The 21,694-nt window shown below is 33.0% G+C and overlaps 1 protein-coding gene across 6 annotated transcripts in view; it reads left to right on the forward strand.

The window, feature by feature from the left end:
* The window catches only part of LOC128991301 (MYND-type zinc finger-containing chromatin reader ZMYND8), a 73,156-nt gene that overhangs the window by 11,989 nt on the left and 39,473 nt on the right, over positions 1 to 21,694 (forward strand). For all 6 annotated transcript variants that reach the window (XM_054414082.1, XM_054414080.1, XM_054414084.1 and 3 more), the window contains exons 5-8: positions 2,113 to 2,306; positions 13,087 to 13,171; positions 17,387 to 17,567; positions 19,342 to 19,478. In XM_054414082.1, the coding sequence (XP_054270057.1) occupies positions 2,113 to 2,306; positions 13,087 to 13,171; positions 17,387 to 17,567; positions 19,342 to 19,478 (597 nt within the window). The remainder of the gene's footprint in view (positions 1 to 2,112; positions 2,307 to 13,086; positions 13,172 to 17,386; positions 17,568 to 19,341; positions 19,479 to 21,694) is intronic.

Below are 21,694 nucleotides of genomic sequence, written 5' to 3' on the forward strand. Positions count from 1 at the left end.
TTCACAAATAATAAAAATAATTTAAAATGATCGTTGGATCAAGCTTGACCTTGGTACCAAGATATCATTGATTTTTGTCACAGACCCAGTCGAAGCTGGTTGAAAACAAACCAAATTAAATAGATTGGGATAAGTTTTTGCTGGGAATTGACTACACTCTGAACATTGCTATTGCAGTGTCGTTATAGCTAAAAATACTTGTTTCAAGGTTCAAAATTTCAAAATGGAACCTGTACCCTCTGACTGTTTTTATACCCCCCAGATCTCCTGGAAGGTTCCCTCCCCAAACTTCGTCTCTGGATCCGCCCCTGAAGAATTTTATGATCGTAAAATTACAATACAAGTAATTTTGAAACTATAGAAATTCAATGCACACAATAGATTTGTGAACCTTGAATAATTTTCACAGTGTAACCTGTAATTATAATACAAAACCACAAATTTGATCATGTTCAAAAAACATTATTAACGTTAATAAAATCCTTTAAAATTGCCTAGTGCTAAAATAAAATTTGAAAAATAGTATAACCTAGATTTACAAAAAGTTGCAATGGTGCCTGGGAGGCATTGTCTCAACGGAGTGTGTATCACCATGTGTAAAGGCCAGAGACAGCAGGAACTGACATCAGCATTTTTACATCTTTGCATGTGTGCGGAGGTTCTGGGAAGCCAGTGCCTTGCTAAGCACTACCCTGGACGAGCCACTGTTTCAAATCTTGAGCAAGTGATACTGTATCTATCTTGTCTAGACTACAACAGCTAGGTTATCTACATTCCAGAATTGTTGATGAACATAATTGATAGGCCTACTGATCACACAGGTTGATACATAAAATTGTGTCACATTACTCACATTAGTTTTCTTATCTAAATTGCTAACACTAGTAATACACTACAGTCCAAGACAAAAAATATATAAAAATGAATTACCATAAAATTGATTTTGTCTAAACAATAAGCACAGCTAATTAAACATAATGCAAATTAAAGTAAAAGAAAACATAGATAACACATAGAAAACAATAAATGGAGATAATGTTTTTTTCTTAAAGCAATTTTCACATACAAACAAAAATTCTTGAATGGTGTAAATTGCTGATTCAGTTAAAACACTTGTTATCGATAAAAAATGTTTTCTCTTATTTTAAAGTTTCTGTATTGTAGTGTAAAAATGTGTTTCCTAAATAACTAGTTTTTTTTTTTAACTAAATAACTAGATTGATAAACTTGTCGGACTAAAAAATAGATTTAACGGTAAGCCTACAATTTTTTTTTAATTTTCGGGTAGTTTTAAAACTCTAGTATTGAGGTGTAGTGGTTTAGACAATAAAAATTATCAAGATATTTATTAAAACACTCATAAAGTTGACTTATACTTACTGTAGGGAGTCAGTCAAGCTAATTTACTTTCAGAGTACTACCTCTTATGTGTGCGCAGAAATGTAAAAAAAAATATAACTTAAAAATAGGTTTCTTTTACTAGGAATGAAGGAGTAATAAGTAAGCAAATTTTAAAAAACCCTCATTATTAAAGAGATAAAATATGGCAATGAGTTAGGCTACTTTGGCTTCAAATGAAAATAAAAATCTACTGCAACTAAAAAAAAAAAAAAAAAAAAAAAAATTGAATTAGGCCCTGATGAGCAACAATTTCAATTTGGTTAGCTGACAAATTATTAAAAAAATATCTAAAGACTTCTTTTATTTTACCGATAACTTAAAACTTTCCAAGAAATGCCAGGAAAGAGAAATTTAAAGTAATTACCGAAAATGGCGACTATGTTGTTTGTTCCTTTAAGGCGCTGATGCCTTTTTACAGATTTTATTGATAATTTAATCGTCCAATGTTTTTTGCTCATTTTGTGGCCAAATCAAATGTTAACATTGTTTCCCGTTTAAATAGGTCTCTGTATTTGTATAATATTTTTGCTAAGAAAAAAATGTTACTTGAGGCTCTATTGCGGACATTTTCCCACTTGGTATTTTCCTTCCTAAGGACATGATCAGATTCCTCCTGAAACATAAAAGTTTTTACCAATTGTGATGGATTTCTGCAATGATCCCACAAATATAACTTGGGTATGCTCTACACTTCGCTACGGTGTGTTTCAGCCAACGAAGGTGGTAGACGGAGTGGACAGTTACTGCTGGAAATGCCACAGGGACGGGATAGTGGTCCGGTGCGATTGTCCGCAGTGTCCAAGGGTGTACCATGTCAAGTGTGTGCAGCTAGACAAACCCCCGGAACACCCTTGGATGTGCCCTGAGTGTAGTCAGGTCAATCAAGCAGAGGATACAGATACCAGGTAGGGTCAAGGACCTGTAAAATGGAATTTTAAACAGTTGTCTATGAGGAAAATCAAATTCAAATCATTTATTGCATACAGCTATTGCTGTTGTATCTTGTAAAGTTATTGTCTTAATCTGGGTGGTAAAAATATTCTAATTAAACAAGTAGGCCTACAGTATTTATCGACATACACCAATCATTTCAATACATAACACCGACAAAATACAACATAACAGGTTAACAAATACCTAAAGTGTGTGCAGAAAAGTCTGGGATGAAATAATAAAATTTACTCAGCATTATCTTGGTTCTAGTTTTTCTTGGTTCACTTATTAATTTGTCTGGAGAATGGTAGTCTAGCTTAGTTCCTGAACAGGGAAGGAGTTGTTCCCGAATGTGGTTAAACAGCGTATAGGATACATTGGAGGTTTTTTATTTCTAGAGTAATAATTATCATGAAAAACTATTCAAAGTCTTATATAATTGTTTTGGACATGAACCAACATTTTACAAATAAACAGATCAGGAAATGTTCATACAGACTAATTTGTTTAGACCTAAGTGTTTTTTTTATCAAGCGTCCATCAAAATATATTTTTTCTGAAGTACAATGAGTAGGCCTGCGGTATGTACTTAATTGGAATTACAATGGTTGGGAATACTCGTTGCTAGAATGCAAATTAATATTGAACCTCCTGTAGCCAGAACCCAAGTTAACTGGAACACTTAACAAGGAAAATAAATCTGTAATACCTTTTCCAATACATGACAAGTATACAACTATAGAGTAAAAGAGGCCATTTACAGGCTTTTTGTGGGGAGAGGCATAGTAGTAGTATCTCTATTAATCTGTTTAAGTGAAGTTAGTTTGGGTCAGGAACCATCAGGTAGGAAATCATTTGACAGGGAGTCGCAGTATAATAATCAATTAAATGAGATTTGTATGTTGTGAGTAGTTTTCTTGATCAGGCTGAACAAAAACTAGGTCACCTATTCTAAAACCTGTGACCTTTTGGTTTATTTGAAACAAAAAAATCAATTGTTTTACAACAATAAGTGATATTCTTTGTATTGATTTATGAATTATTGATTACAGTTTCCTAGATTTTATTGCATAGTTAAAACTTTATCTCAGACATTTTAACAATTAAAGATTCCATGGGTTGAATCGCAGGGAACCCTTCAACGTTTGATTAGCATCTTGACAAAAGCAGGTTTTGTAAAGAGCCCTCGGTCAGCTTACAGGGTGTGTTGTAAACTTGGCCCTCGTCATCACGGCTGAAGTTATGCAACGATTGTGTCGTTAGAGGAAAGCTGCAACTCTGCTTTCACAAAGAGCCATTCACTCAGATCAACATTCTGATTGTTTGGCTTCTGTAGGCAGCAACCACTACTATCCAAGGCTTATTACTTGGGAGATGTCAATTAATTTGATCATAACCACAGAATGTATAGGCTTACAATAATGCCCAGTCATATTAACTTGCTTGAGGCAATATTCATTACAAATTCTTTCAATAATTCTGCATGGTTAATTTGGCAGAATAACCGTTTAAACTGTCCAAAGCAGTAAAGTTAAAAGAATATCGTAACTTATACAACAATCCGAGTTCACAACCATTTATCTCTTAATTTAGAACATTGAATTTTCACACCGGTTTCGTATTACGTTTTCTATTGGGACACTCGAGTCACGTAACCAGTCTTAAAATATCATAAAAAAATTGTATTTGTACATTGGTTAAAAAAATTTACTTGGGAATCATAACAAAATGAAAATATATTTAATACATTGGTATCTCACGTTTTATAAATTAACATCTTCATATCTTAATGGTTTTATAATCAGCTGCATGGTCATCAAGTGTTTTGGTACTTTACTGTTGAAGAAGAAGGTTATTTAGCTTTTTTATATGTGTAAAATTGAGTAGGCCTAGCCTACATGTTGAAAAAAAGGACTCACCCTACAAATTAGGAACTGTTTATAAAAATTGTAATGTAGTTGCTCTGGTTGAAATAAAGAGTCCAATACAAATATTTGAATTTTATATGAGATGTTTTTTGATGCCAATAAAATTATTTTAAATAATAAAAATTACTATTATTAATTAATATTTGGCACACAGATTTATCAGTGTTAAGATAAAATGTTTATTCAAAAACTGTGGTTTTTTATAAGCCAAGTGATTAAGAATATCTTTACCTAACCAAGTGAGTTATAATCACTATCTAGCATTATTGTAACCTGCAGTATCTACTAGTGTATTTCTCATTATGAAATTATAACATAAATAGTGATTTGTATAATGTAATTTAAGGTTCGTTTCAATACAATACTGTACAGATTTAAAAACAATCATATTTAGTTACATGCATAACGTTCGTTAGTTTAACTAAGGAAAACATTCAGTCTGGTAGCTTAATTTGGTAAAATATTTTATTTTTGGACCTCTTTTGATCTGCTAAATTTACATAATCAAAAAGAAAGTGGTGTAGTTTCACATTTTAAAGAAATTATCAAATAATGTGAGTCAATCATGTAATTAGTGAATCCAGCTATTTATCCTGATGGGTCCAATACCACTCAGGACAAAGTTTTTCCATGTTAACCTCTGTAACAATACAGTCATAACTGGCAGCCTGGCATAGTGATTGCAATTCAGTAAACTCAGTAAATTAACCTCATTGTTAATTGTCTCAGGTAGATAAAGTTAATGGCAGAAGGATTGCCACCACAGTATCCAGAGCTGGTGATGTAGGTGGCGTTAGGTGACTATTCAGGCTAAGAGAGAAAGAGAGAGAGGGAGAGAGAGAGAAAGCTGCCAGAAACGTGGCAACACTGCTTTACAGCTGCTGTTCAGCACAATTCCCCTTACTCAGTCAATGTTCTTCTATGCTTTATTGTCATATCAGTCAGCAGTCTACAGTTGTTAATGTGTTTTATCTGTAAACAGACAGTCTTGAATTAAACTTTAATTACTGTATTCAAGTACTATAATCAAGGTTTCAAACGGATTAATAAATCTATTTCTTAAAAATAAAGGTCTACATCATGCCAGTGATACTTTCCCCTGATTGAACAATCACTGATATTTTTGTCTCATAGTTGACCTTGTTTAACTGTTATACCTTGTTAACTGCTTATGTATGTAGCCAACATTGTTCACTCATCAAGTTTTTTTACTGATACAAATACTCGCAAGATATACAGCTAGTTGTTGTAATAGTAGTTAACAATTCATTTTCTTAGTTGTTATTTACTTCCTCCAATGTTTGGTGACTAGTAGAATTAAAGATTATTGTACCGTTTTACACAGTGGCCTATATAATCTAAACTGTTCACTAAGGACATACCTAATTTTTACCAATACAAATACTCACAAGAGGACTCAAGTTGTTAAAAATGTGTTTTCTTGGTTGATTTTATATTGCTTTAAAGCATTTCCCCCGAGAATGCAGTATTGTACTTTATAATCAAATCCTATTGCCATGGATTAATTTCAAAGTTTTGGCCTGCAGGTTATTTGAATTTTTGAATACAACAAAATCTATGCTTTCATAAAATGTTTTAAAGCAGAGTAGTTTTGGAACCTAACTACCCATTTCCAAAATCCAAAACATCACATTTTAAAACATACAGCCTGGAATCAAGTTTGATTGTGTTAATTTAAATCTACTTGTATTATTTTAGTTTTAATTTGTCTTTCATATACAGATTTGACTGAAGTTGTTATTTGTTTGGTGAATTATTGTCCAGATATAGTAGCAGAGATATAGAAAGGTCAAAGTTGAAAGGAAAGGCAAATCATCCACATTAGCATCAACATTTCAAATTCATCACCAATTCTCTTCGTCCAATGTAGATAAAAGCCTTAATAAATCAATTAGGTACATTTCTTACATTGGTTCAAAACTGTTTTGCCTAATATTTGATGGTTAATCCTGTATAACACTTAACTTCTCACAGAAATTAGCAAACCAAGCTTAGGTAAACTAATACCCCCGCCACAGCAAACCTGCAGACTAAGCGAATTTCCATTATCCTGATTGGATTTACACTAAAATCTCTTTAAAAATATTAGATTTAAAAATTCCCTATTTAAATAGAATTAGTTTAATGAGTACTTAGGTTTGTTGCAAGAGGGAGGGTAAAAAAGTGTTTTTGTTGTAAAATGTTATAGTTTAATAAGAAATTAATGTATTTTCCAAATTTAATCAAAATACGTTCATAAACACAGGGCCGGATTTAGCATTTTTGCGCCCCTAGGCCCAAATAATTTTCCGCCCCTTTAGTCTGGTCACAGTTACTTTCTTTCTTTAAAAACTATATCAATATCATGCCCATAGGCCTAAGTTAATTGCTTGAATACCACTCCAAGTTGGAATCATTGAAAGTTTTTTTTTTAGAATTGACTTGTTTAGCCTTAACAATATGCCGTCTTGAACACTTTTAGCAATTTTATGCTTTTAATAAATGCTCACGTTTGTGGCCGTGGGACTGAAACAAAACAACTCAACCCACCGAGCATTATTCCTGCAAAAACACATGTTTAGTGATTCCAATTCCAGGTCCAAAAACATGAACTCCATACAGTACATGATACCATAGATTAAACATACTCCTTAAGTAGATTTGTCATCATTTTGGATTAGCTGAAAAACAATTCTTGTTATTTAAGGAGCTGGTTTTATAGGTTTTATCTATGTTTAAACCTAGTTTTCCAAAATAAAAGATCTAATCATCAACAATATCTCGTCTACTGTTTATATTATAAGAAATTAAAACACACATTATAGAACCAACCCTAAAATAATAGAAACAAAATTACGTCAAAACTAACGTCTAGTGTCACCAACATGAACAAGACATGAAAAAAGTTTGAATTAACAATGTCATAAGAAGTCGACTTGGAGTTATATTTAATCTATGGTCGTACTGCATCTAGGTTATATATTTCCAAAGCAAAACAGAGCAATATTCCGGCCAACCATACCGATCCTTTGTTCTGATGAGAAAATGACAGAATTAATGGTGCTTTGGAGAGTATAGAATTTTTCTAAAATCTAATGCAAACTGAAATTAATATTTTTTCGTTAAATTTAAAGGTAAATTTATCGTTGTTTTAATATTCAACACAACGTATTATATATTTAAACTTGATCCTGCAGATTGGTGTAAACTTATCAAAATATTAGTTAATAACTTTTGTTTTGTGTGGTGAGGGTGGTAACAATGTCTAGCACTCATGCGCCCCTAATCACTCTGGTCAGTGGTCAGTAGTGCCGAGTCCGAGCCAGCATAGTGATAGCAATACGATGTGTACCCCTTGGGCACTCGTCAACGTCAACATCGCTACAGCCTACTCCCGTATAACCAATTTTTCGTTACCAATTTTGTAACAAAAATTATGCGTGATTCTGAAAAAATAGTTTAAATTTCCTAACATATTATTTCTTCTTATTAACTTCAGAATCACAATGCTTTGGAGTTTTTTTATCAACTTTGACTATTTATTTTTATTTTAGATAGCCTATATAGGTATAACAATTAATTTCCTCTCGGCCGTGCGCCCTCTGGGACCTTGCGCCCATAGGCCCGGGCCTACCGGGCCTATTGGGAAATCCGGCCCTGCATAAACAAGCAAACTACAACAGTTGACTTATTCTCCATAAGAATACCATGAGGCGCATACTAACGCTTTAATATACTAAATTATTTGTTTTTTTTAAGCTCTACAAAATGGTTTGGAAAGAATTGTGAAATTTTGTATTTTTAGGGTCAAAAATGGGAAAAACCTATTTTTACCCCATAAAATCCCCCATAGACCCCCGTTACCATAGTTCGATCATGCTGGTTCGCGAACTCGTTAGAATAAATCAAATTTCATCAAAATCTGATCATTTTTGCTCAAGTTATCGTGCTAACGGCCACACACACACACACACACATATTATATATATATGAATGTGAACGGATGGTGTTTTTGGCCTCTAGGGACCTTAAAACGAAAAAGTAAATTTGTCCCGGGTCCAGGTCTTACCATGAGTACTACTGTAATAGCTTATTCTATGGGAAATTCACTAAAATTGGCTGGTGATTTGTTTTTAAAACATAGACTAATGCTGCTTTTTCCTACTCTTCACAAATGAAATCATTCATCTCTTGGAAACACTGATTAAGATCAAGTACCTCTGACTCATTGTTGGAGTCTGGTACATTCCAGATCTATGGATCAGTCTTAGTTTAAAAATAAGTTTTACATGATTTGATTTGGTTGGTTTAAACCTTGGCTTTTTTATTTAGGTAGAGGTGGCTTACTGAAACTGTTATTAAAACAGCTTTAGGTTTTTCTAGTCAATTATCCAAGAATTATACAAAATTAGACCTACCTAGTGACTAGGCAATATTCTTGGTGATTCAATGGTGTTTTAAGATATATTGAACTATTTTAGTGGTGTCAGCTACTGTAGTGATAGTAAGGTGATTTTGGAAAATTCCCTTAGTCAGCGACTCAACAGAAATTATGTACAAATTCATTTTGAAATGTAAAAACGCATCGATATTGCTTGACGATTTTTGAAAGCTACTCTAAATTATTTTATACTTTAATAGAAAAATACTCAGAATGTATTAAAGGAACTTGATTCAAAAGGTTGTAAAAATAATTTGTGACGAACAAAGATGGACGTTTACACTTTTGAAGGAATAGTTTCAACAAGTTTTGAATCTGGGATTTATTTCTCATAGTAATGTGCCGTGATTGTCCATACTTGAATGTTCAGTGAATCATTTTTGTTAATGTAGAGATTGTTTACAGTCTGCTGCCCTCAGTGAGCAGATCGTTATGAACCTTAGTGCAATATTTCAACCTTCTATACCCTGTGGGGTACCCTTTTTCTGGTTTGGGTGACTTTACCACAAAACAATTTGTAGATTTTGTCAAATTTTTCTGTTCTCCTTGTCCACCACATTGTGAAATATCATGTGCTTGGTTAGAATTATATTTTGGCAAGCAAATTTTTGTAGGACTGTTCCTTCAATTAAGGAATATTATCATCACATAGATGTAGTTTTCTGCATTTTAAACCGGTATAAGGAGTTATTTATGTATGCTTTGAAATAGTGTTTTCAAATTTTATTTGTCTTTGATCTTACGAATATCTTTAAGTGATGATTTAAACATGTTTTTCAGTTAATGCATACGAGGTACGACGTAAACACTCTGTCAAGGACACATATTTTTACCCAACCTCAATTTTGTTAGGTGTCTACTACGAAAGTTTAGAAGAAATGTTAGTGAACTTAAACATTTTGTAATGCCGATTACTTTAATTTTGTATACTAGTACTCAACTAGGTCTACTCTGATACCTGATAATATTAGAAGACAATTTATACAAAGATAAGTCCCTATCAAGGACACAATTGCAATTAGTGGGTTCATTGGCAGCAATAAAACAAATAGTGAAGTGGATAAGTGAATAAAACGAGTACCGGTATATCACAATATAGCATTCCTTTAGTATTATTGGACATGGTTCAAATCATACATTAGCTTAATAAGAAGTATTTTGTTTTGCTTGGCACGGTGTTCAGGCTTTCCCTATTGTTATGTACTAAACAAACTGATTTCAACAGATAGGCTGTGTCATAATAAACCTGTTACGCTCTGAATCAGATTGTTACTAATCTACCAGTTTAGTTTGAATGTTTTGAGTTTCAAAAATATATTTATTTCTTTTGTGACTAAATACAATGGAACAAAGTAACATAATGGATGTCTATAGTTAGGCTATACAAATTAATTTGCTCTGCATGGTAAACCTACTCTTTATTGTTGTTTAGAGCAATTTAATTTTTTTAAACGGAGTGTAAAATTCTTTTATATTTAGTTAAACATTTGTTAAGATAAAACCATCCATTTAACAGCTTAAGTCTAAAATTTGAAGACTATTTCCATTTCATGTAAATTGAACTGCTATTTATTCAAGTTTTTAAAATCTGTAGCAACGCAATAGATTTTGTGAAGTCATCTATCTAGTCTATCCTTCCCATTAATCCTCCTAAAAATCCCTTTAGTGTTCTTTCTTAAACAAAAATCACAGATCCACAACCATATTTTTAAATGATAGGGTATTGTTGGAAAAATTTGGAAGGAATACAAATCTTTATTGAATTTACGTTCATAACTTTCCGGATGTGTTCTAAATACACTGGAAGATGCTGAAACATGAAGTCCTCAGCCTATGGCTCTATGGCAACCCCTTAGTTTGGTCCAGACTTTGAGTGGGGGGTGAGGGGTGGATTATTGATCTGTAGATAGGGTGAGAAGATCAATAACTGCAACCCTTACTGATGCGGTTGTTGATGGCAACCGATTATTGTTCATTGTTATTGTTATTTACTCACTAGAGTATGAACTTGTTAAAGCTATTGATCATCATCCCTTGAAAACTTATAAATTGGTTTATTTCACAGATACATTTTGTAGATGTAAAAAAATAAATTTACTCAAACTACGGTATTGGTTTTTTTATCCATGTGATAGCGGTTTTTAAAGTTTAACATCCTTTGGAGGTCGAATCCAGGTTTCAATTTATTTTAAGGTAGTTAAATGTTTTTCAATGAATGATTGTACAATGGTTGACATAGGAGAGCTCATCCGATTCTCCTCTTTAGAACATTATGTCCTTCGGGGGGTTTTTTTTTTCGGATATATTTTTTTTATTTACTGTTTACCATGTAAAAATGTTAATAATAAACTAGAAATTTGGGAAGAGGGGGGGGGGGTATTTTACAGGTTTAATTTAAAAGGACTTGTATTGATTTTGGAAATTTTTGTCAAGACCTTTTGTGTTCCCGAGTGTAGGTCGAAATTTTCAAATCTCAAAACCGATCACTAAACTTTTTTACTTGCTTGATTAAGGTTACAAAAGATACAGGTAAAAATAAAATGTTTCTTGTGCTATCAAAACTTAAAGAGTTTGACGCCTGACCTACTTAATATTCCTACAGGGGGGATGCAGAATACTACGCCCCCGAAAACCACCCTCCCAGGTGAAACGTGACTATACTATGTGTTTAAGTTAATTTCATACTTAATAATTATCATTGAAATTTTAACTCGAGTAATTCCATTTGATAACAGAAAAGCAGGGTGTCCACATTCTGGAATGTCAGGGATAGTCATGGAAAGTCATGGAAAAAAATTCTGGTCATTGAAAGTCATGGAAATAGACAAAATGTCATGGAAAGTCATGGAAATCCCCAATGATGAATGGATTTTAGGGGACCATTCAATGCTCTAGTCGGACTATTGTAGCATTTTTCAGGATGTTTCACAAATGTTTGACAATTCAATTTACTACAGTTGTGAGTTTTGAGTCTGTAATAGTTCATTGTTTTATCTATTGTACTCCATTGTTTTCTGTTAATACATGTTTCAGTATTTTCTGAGAAATAACTTGTCTTGGCAATATCATTCGTGTGAGTATGTTAAATTATAATTTTCGAGTAAAGTTCGTGAGTCATGGAAATCAATGGTAAATGATCATGGATAGTCATGGAAAGTCATGGAAATTAATGACAAATTTTCTGTGGACACCCTGAAAAGGCATGTGGGGAATTACAAACAGAATTTTGAAATGTGACAGCATGTTTGGTTGGTTATATTAGGTTAGTTTAGAACAGTTTGACAACAAAACTTGAGTGTCCGTGGCTGGAAAACTGCTACCCCGATCTCTGATGTTAACATGACGTAGGAACCTGCTTGGGAGGGTAATGTTTCGGCACAGAAAACGTACTACTATAACCCAGAATGCCAACCGCATGGTAAAAAGCATTAAGTGTTTTGAGAGAGCTTTGCCTGTCAATCCGTAGGCAGCGCCACCAGCGTTGCCATGCAATAGCATAGCAACGCTGGTGGCGCTGCCTACGGATTGACAGGCAAAGCTCTCTCAAAACGCTTAATGCTTTTTACCATGCGGTTGGCATTCTGGGTTATAGTAGTACGTTTTCTGTGGTTTCGGGGAACAGTCTTCCGGCGACTCCTTACAGGATGTCACAAAATTTTTCAAAAGTGCTTAAAAAATGTCTAATGTGCAATATTCTGAGGTTTTTTTTCTGTTATACACAAAAATGATGATCCGAAATATGTCGGCAGTTTCTGTTTTCAGCCTAAAAAGTCGCCGATAGAATCTCACAACCGAATCTTTTCCTAAGCTTTGGTGGTTTTGAGTTTTGACACATCATCGCTGCAATATCCACTACTGGCCCATCAACAGTTTCTTACAGGTTTTCCATGTAATTTGAGATGTCTACATGTCTCAGTATTCTTTATTCAAAGCAATGTAACACTTTTTGTCCTAAACAAAGATGAGGTATTTATAAAAAAAAAATTCCATAGTTTTTGTATCTACCTTTTTAGTTTAATTGGATTTAAATTCTCATTTTGTTTGATTTGGATTTCATCGGTGATTAGTACCCATAACCTATCATAAAATATAAAGTATTCCTTCTTGTTTCTTTGTTGGAAAGCTTTGTTTAGCATAGCTGAAAATCCAAATTTCCAAGGACTGAAATTAAGGAAGAAGATAAGTCGGATAGTAAGGCAGTACATTAGTGCTTACCTGAGGTTCCCGTAGTTTGTTTTGATCCAAAAGTTGAATTTACATTTTGCAGTTGACCCTCGATCTTCCAACATTTTTATAAAAAACTTTACTCATTGAAGGTTGTCTCACTTTTAATTCTTATTGGACACGACTATTTCAAAATTTTTTACGATTGCTATGTTTCAGATCAAGAGCCATGCGTATGCTTTCGTTGGAGCAGCTGTGCACACTTCTACGGTTTGCTCTTAATCGGATGAAAAGTTATGAAGGGGTGAGTGAATTGGTTTTTTCCATGCTGAAGCAGAATTCGTTCAGTTTTCATGTTTATTTTTGTTGTATAGTTTAATATAATTGTTTACATTATTAGCATAAGAGAGAATTATTTATGAAAACTATTTCTAAATAAAATAAAAATGTTGGTATGTAAAATTATACATACTATGAAATTATTTCTAATACAAGTTTTGCCTAGAGTTGATGTAAAAGTGCATATGGTTGCTTCAAGATCTAAGTTTTTTTACCACAAGTAAGGAATAATTTTTGCCAAAGACACGTAGACTTACACATCTACAGATGTAATGTAAAAAAGTCCTACAGGGACCTCAAAGAATTTATTTCCATGTTTGCAATGAAATGGAAATTATTTTGTTTAAAAATTTTGGACTTAATTTCTAAAGTTTAAATTTAATAGTTGCCAAAATTGAGAATACAGTTTATAACATGTTAAAATGGGTTATCTTAAATGTATTTAACTGATGATTACTAATCAGAAATATTTTGACCTGTGCACTAGTGCCTCAGATGCAAGTGGGCTACAGTTTTTCCAAACCGTTTAAAAAAGAAATATGGTGTTTGAACTTATTCAGCCTTGATTACGTATATGATTTTGACGCATACACTAAAATACCTTTACCCTACTAATTCTATGTTGATAGGTTGCTGTATTTTTAAAGGAAGCCAAGCTCAAAGCCATTTTGTTCTTATCTAATAAGTTGTGTTATTGATATCAGTAAGATAACAAAGATCTCACAGAACCTTGGAATCTGAACCACATTTACTGTAAATAATGTAAATGTATCTTTTAGGCAAACAACCATTATACTCTGTCTGCCATAATCGTGTCCTCGGAATAAATAAATTAATAATTTTTAAACTTGCTTTTGAAAATTTATTTTTGAGAGCCGCTAATCGATTATTGACAAAAATGTTAAAATAAATTGTTGAAGTTCATAGACAGGAACCTAGTCTCAGTTCATGTTAGATGAAAATGCATTATATGCTCTAATGGTGTTGTACGAATGTAGTACAACAAATCAAATCATGGTAGAGGTCGAGCTAGGTACAGAGGACTTGCAAGTTCTAACTTTGCCACCCAAATAAAGTAATTTTTCATTTAGTTTTTAGCAAATTTTCTTGTTTGGGAAGAAGCTATTACCATAGACTAAGCAACACAAGTAGACTTCTCATCCCGTTGTAAATTTTTAAACTTTTGTTTTTCGTGCCTATTTCATGTATGTCGACACTGTTCGCTAGTGTAGACAAAATTTTGATTATATTATTTTAGGGTTATTTTAATGATTTGTGTTTTACTGTTCGGTTATATAACTAGGAGACCAGTTATTGTTTATGATTTGATTGTTTTATTTGGTTAATTGAGGTTTTAAATTAAAATAACAAAAAACTAAATTGTAAACAAAACACAACCTCTACAGTGTGACGTACAGAACTAACAATAAAATTGGCTTCAGCTGTTCCATAAGGATAACAAATCTACTAAGGTAGTAGATGGCACGGTAAGACCTAGACCTGGAACAGATTTACTTGTGCAATTTTGTGTTACCATAGACCAAAAACACTATTTATTAAAATTGTTTTATATATATATATATAGCCATAATTTGAGTAATTGTTGTCCAATTTTGATTAAATTTGGCATGAATGTATAGGGCTTGATAATTTAAGCTGAGATGCATTTGCGAATCAGCAAGTTGGTAATGGGAACAGGGTGTTTTATGATATTGACATTTTTTAAAGTTTGTTTTTAAAAACTGCTACCCTTAAAACATAAGAATAACCAATTTTAATTTGATCCATCGTCAAGAGCTTATAAAAAGAAACTATTTTGTATATCGCAGTGTTGTTGTGCAATGGTTATAGAGGAAAATCCAGAACAAAAAGGCTAGGGTATTGTTGGGTATATAAAACTGAAATGCAATAACAGCAATGCAGACAATAATGCAGTAAACCTAAATGCAGTCGCCTTAAATGCAATAACCCCAATGAGTCAGCTGCGTTTATTTCTAGAGCTACGAGGGAGGAGGACAGTCTAGTCCATTAACTCACTCCCCTGCCGTTAACTCACTTTATATGACACAATAAAGTATTTATAGTGGGCTGCAGTATAGTTTGAGGTTTAATGCATTGAATAAACTTAGATTGCGGAAAATAACTCATTTATGTCTCCATTGGTACAGTATCCAAGTGAAACGTATTTAAATGTTATCCTGATATGCTACAACCACTATTCAGTTTTCACCCATAATTATTTAGGATAATCTTGTTAATTAAACAAGTTTCAGTAGCCTACCTATTAGTTTATATTGGCTGAAATATTCTATACTGTACACTAGTACGTATAACGTGACCATTTTGTCAGTATGGTCTTAGAGCACAAAAAACACAGCTTTGTGAAAACTCATAAATATATATTTTTAAATGATCTGAAGTAACCTTTAATGTTGTTGATGCTAGATCCACTTCCAATCTTATGGGTTTTTATTTCTTTGGTGCTTAAGAACAATGATCATCCATATAATTTTTCATTCCATTAAGCAGAAATTGTCCTTGTTTATTTGTTGAACAATGTCAGTCTGATCCGCCAATGCAATGCAATAAATCTTCAAACTCATAATAGGTTATGTAAATATGTACTTTTTTCAATTCATAGAATTAATTAATAGTTTACCACAAATTTTGTAGATGCTCAGTAGTATTTGTCATTTTTCATGTTATAATAGAGTAGGTTTTTTCAAAGGATTTGGAGAAAGTTTTATAATTATTCAGGTTCTGTTTTGTCTATCATTTGTTCAAACAATTCTGATTTAGTTTTATTTTCATTGAATATATATATATATGTATATATATTTTGTTGCTTAATTGTTTACTACTTCACTTGGATACAGTCATCAAATAATATTCAAAATAATTTACAGCAATGTTTGCTTTAATTTTACATTACATATTTGATTAAATCTAAAATATTACACCTATACATCACAATTTGAATTGTTTTCACATTTCAAAGAAGAGTTTTGCCGCTTCCAACAATCAGTTTCGATTGGACACTCAAATATTATTTCAACAACCCCCCAGTGTTGTCTTGGAAGTATAAACAGTGATGTGACCTTGGTTAGTTCCACTTGGCAACCCTGCCCCCCCCCCCTCCGTGATAGAGACAGCATGTTCTCCTACAGACTGGCTGTTGATGTTGAGCCACTGGTGAAACCCACTTCAGACGAACACTGGGTTTATAGGTCACACTCACATGTTTGCATCCTGCCCACTCATGTTGTGTTAGTAGATAGAGAGAAAGAACAAAATGTCTGCAGGAAATTGTTTGGACCAAAGCTAAAAAGTTATTTGTTTGCCTTCCCTGTGCACTTTACGTATAAATACAAATATTATATATATATATATACATGTTTTCAACGGTTGAAAATAAAAAAACTAGTTATTTTGGAACGTCTTTACAGAACTGTTGACTAGAAAGTAGGCCTGTGGATCAAATTATTTTAGGTTTATATATAACAGGATAAGGTTCACCAACAAAGCACCTTTCAGTGTCATTGAATTTTTAATAATTAATAAATATTTTTTTGTCATAATAACTTACTTACAAAAAAATCTGGCAATTGTCTGTGAGTGACAAGTTGTATATGACTTCTTTATATTTAGCTAATTTAACTGCTGCTAAAAATACAACCAAATAGAGTCTAAGTTTTAATTTTTAGGTATATGGTGAAGGAAAGCTCTATTTTGGGCAGTTGATAGTGATAAAGCTGGCAAAAGTTTTCGAAAATCGGCATGACATAGTTTTTATGCAGCGCAAAGTGGGATAAGCATATACTTACACTTTTCCTACTGAGTATATTTTGTTGCTGGAAATCTTAGCAAGCAGGATGGCTCTTTCCTACCATAATATTTTACAGTGGTTTTCAAATCTGTATCTACACTTTTTTTGTGATACAAAATTTTCTCTGATAGACATCTGCCTGTAACAATTATTTGAAACTTAATCTGAAAGTTTATGAAAAAGACTTTTAACATACCAAATACGAAACGCTAAATATGAGGCAAGTCTACAATGAGTGATAGATAAAAAGCGTTATCTACTCCAACAAGGCTGCATCTCGTTAGCCAAAAGTATCAGCCAAGTGCTTGGATTTCTGTTTCATTGTTATATTCACTAGTAATTGATTTTTTACAGGCTGAAGATTTTGCCAAGCCCGTTGACCTTGTGCAGTTCCCCCACTACAGGGACTACATAGTGAGACCTATGGACCTGTCACAGCTAGAGCGCAACCTGAAGGCGCGCCAGTACGGCAGTACCGAGGCCTTTCTCGCTGACACTAAGTGGATCGTCCACAACTCTATCATCTTCAACTCTGGTCAGTTGATGGATAGCCAACTCTCTGATAAGTTAGGTGATCTGGAAAAATGGCATTTTATGAAAAAATCTCAGTACATAGTAACCTTCTTCTCGTTCAGAAAGCTTAGGACCGGACCTTTGTTACACAGGTTAAGTGTAAGAAAGGGCCATGTGGCCCTAACTTTGCCTGTTTAAATAAATGATTTTTCATTTCATTTTCATTTCATTTGTCCTATCTTAAAAAGTCCTGCTTTTCAGATGTCAGTTGACAGGGTAGGCTTAGTTGAATTTTCAGATTTGAAGGTCTGAGTTTTGATTCCAAGCGAGATCGATTCGGTACCAAGACGCCATTTGTCACTGAGCTATCAATCACTGGTGCACCGAAAAAGTCGGTATGGTACTGTTCTGGCTTAATTATTTGCGGTACAAGTTCAGTTCCGTACAGCCTATTATAATAATAAATTACTTTCAATTTACTATCGTAGTCAACGGAAGGAGTTCGTTTGGAGCACATAATAGGGTTTTTAGATTGTTGTTTACGATCCTCATAATTTATTACTAGAGTAATGATGTAATAAAAAACCCATTAGCAGTCCCAAATCCATTAATATTTTATCACGACAATAATCGTTTCCAAGAACTCATTGAGTTTTATAACTTTTATTCATTTATGACTTTCGTTATTTACTACTAGTGGAATAATTATTATGATATCCCAATCCCATTTTATTATAAAAATAATAGTTTTATAATGGCTGTTAAATTTTAATCAGTTTGTGAACATTCAATTTGCCACTGGCAACTGCCTTCTGCCATAAAACTGTTTATGGCATCATATTAAACTTGTAACTAATCTACACCTTTTTAAATTAAAACATTTTTAAAGTATATTTTATCTTTCTATTGACAAAACCACAAGCATTGTTTGCATTAGTTTTTGTTTTTGTTCTGCAAGCCTACTTTGGTCTCAAATTATGTCATTGCATGTTCTGTATCTTGTCTTATATTGTTGGATGTAGCTGTTCAGGTTTAAATGTTTTTTTGTTTCTTATATTTTTTTGATTTTGATGTAGATACTCTATGCAATCAAAATCTTATGAACTAGAATGATGATAGTGACTTTTCTACCCTCATTGTTTTGTACTCAATTTATATAGGCCCTCCTAAATAATTAGGTCTATACGAAATTCTGTCTATAGCAAACAGTGCTAACCGGCCGTGATTTGTTTGTTTATATGGTTACGTAAGTGTATGAATGGTACTCAGATCTCTATGTAAACCATTCAAAGTCCAAACACAAAAGCACGGACCAAGTGTATACCGTACCTAATGTCAGAAGAGTCTAAATTAATTTGCACTAGTTCCGATTGGCTGTTTTCGGAGTCTTGGCACTAATCCTAATTTATAAATTTTCCGTTACATTTAAAATTGATATTTACATTAATATGTTCTGATCGCAATAACTGATTACTCATTGAACCTTCATTAATCATTGTAGAATAAAAACAGGCCATTTCAGCATTTTGTTTTGACACTAAAATACATTTTTCATTCAAGTCATAAGAAATCAATATTTTTTTATATGCAGCAATTTTAATTCTGCGGTTAAGCATTTGAAACAGAGTTCATACAAATTTGTTGTTCAAGTTTTTAAATACAACTGCCAATGCTTACAAGCTTACCTAATTCACCCAACATAAGGTTGTGCGTCCTCTTCATAACATTACAAATGTGTTATATTGCCTTTGACATAGAAACACATCAAAGTAACAACTATTATGTGTGTATTACAGTCCAGTCAAAGTTTACCAACACCGCACGTGCTCTGGTCAAGCTATGCCGGCAGGAGATGCAGCACATAGAGAACTGTCCTGACTGCTACCTGAACTCACACACTCGCTCGTCCGACTCTTGGTTCACCGAGGCTTGTGTGAGTAATAATAACGTCACTGGACGAGTGTGCGAAATTACCATTTTTATTAAATAACAAATAATTATAATCAGCTGATGTTTGGAAAACTTATATCCGTACAGTTAGTAATATCTAATGAAATCCCATTTAATTAAGCAGGCGGGAAACAGCTGTTTTTCTCAACTAATCCATGTGTGGAAAGTCCATTTAAAACAGAGTAGTGAGGTGAAATAGTAGTTTACGCAATGATCGCGTTAAGACTATTTACGCAAGTTGCGTACACTACTTCACCTACGACGATTTGTTAACTAACAATCACTTCTCTTAACTTCTAAAAGAAGGTTATGTTTTCTATTTGTCAACTATTTAAAGGATTAAAGGATACTACATTTCATCAGCTATGGTGTGTTCATAAGTAATCATTTGAAAACCAATAGAATATACCATGAAAGTTATTTTGGAGCATTTAATAAATGAAGAATTTTATGGACTTTTCAAACCTTGACTTTTGTTTGTTTGTTAAAATAACAAAATTAGTATGAGGGACCAACACAGGAGGGGGGGGGGATTCTTTAAATATTTGCAAAATTAATTATCAATTTTACATTAACTAATATAACATCCTGCAAAGGTTTTGGTCTTGTATCATTTTTTACAATTCAACCGAATCAATCTGATTCATGGCCACATTTGAAACCTTTTGTTTGAGTTTCCTGTTGCGTTAGTCTTATTTCATAGGGCGTGGCCCGGTGACATTTGAGAATGAGAATGAATGAGAATGAGATTTTTATTTGCCAGTTAATATTCCATACAAATACATTGGCACGTCAAATTAGTCATAAGATATAACATTAATTAAAATCTAGTGGAGTCAGTGTTCTTGACATATAATCTTCTATTGAATATAATGGCTGATTACAAAGAAAGTTATTTATTTTAATCTTGAAATCCTTATCATTAAGTAATCTTATGGCTATTGGTAACTTATTATAAAATTTACTGCTTAAAATTAATGGTTTTTTATCAGTTTTAGCAAGTCTAACATAAGGAAGATTTATATTACATTTATGGCGAGTATTATGGCAGTGTATATCTCTCCTATAATCTAACTTATCTAATTGTGGTCTTAAGTATAACAGGCATTGCTTAATAAATAGAGAAAACAGTGTTAATATTTGGTATTCTTTAAAGAATTCAGTGCAATCATGGTGCCTATCTACAGCAGCTATTACCCTAATTGCCTTTTGCTGCAAATTGAAAATTTCTTTTGCATGAGCAGAAGACCCCCAAACAAGCAACCCATAGCTTATATGGCTATGAAAAAGTCCATAGTATGCCTGTATGAGAGAAGGCCGTTCTAGTTCGCCACATAATTGTTTAAGAGCAAATATACTTGAACTCAGTTTATTTTTTAAAACTATAACATGGTCATGCCAGGTCAAAGTAGAATCAAAAGTTAATCCTAAAAATTTTGGATTTCTCTCATCCATTGGCCTACTGTGTACTTCACGAAGGTTAAACAAAACAGTTTTTGTCTTATCATTATTTAGAACAAGATTATTAGAAATTAACCAGTTTTCAGCTAGCTTTAGATTATGCATAGAGTCAACCAAAAGTTGTTCATGATCTGCATGTCTAGTAATGATGGTTGTGTCGTCGGCATATAATACAATATTTGCAGGGATATTAACACTTAAATCATTAACTACTACCAAAAACAACAGAGGCCCAAGCACAGATCCTTGGGGAACTCCACAATACACAGGCTTAATAGATGATGCATCCTCTCCCAAAACTACATACTGTGTTCTGTTTGACAAATAAGATCTAAATAAATCTAACACTTTACCTTTAATGTTATAATATTCTAATTTTTTTAACAAAATTTCATGTGATACTCGATCGAAAGCTTTACTAAGATCACAGAATGTAATTGCAGCAAAATCCTTATTTTCATAACAGTCGAGAATTTCATCAACCAAGGAAGTAATGGCATGTGTCGTTGAAAGCCCTTTACGAAATCCAAACTGTTCTGTACAAAGGAGTTGATTTGATTCTAAGTATTGCATTAACTGTTTACCAATAACTATTTCAAGAACTTTAGACAGAACAGGAACAATGGCAACAGGCCTATAGTTACCTATTTCATCTTTTTTTCCTTTTTTGTAAATAGGATGAACTTTACTTATTTTAATGATATCAGGAAACACACCTTGAGCCATACAGTTGTTAAT

This window comes from Macrosteles quadrilineatus, unplaced genomic scaffold, assembly GCF_028750875.1.
Source record: "Macrosteles quadrilineatus isolate MER2022 unplaced genomic scaffold, UCM_ALF_1.0 Scaffold_4__1_contigs__length_99947679, whole genome shotgun sequence".
In the NCBI taxonomy this organism is placed as follows: domain Eukaryota; kingdom Metazoa; phylum Arthropoda; class Insecta; order Hemiptera; family Cicadellidae; genus Macrosteles; species Macrosteles quadrilineatus.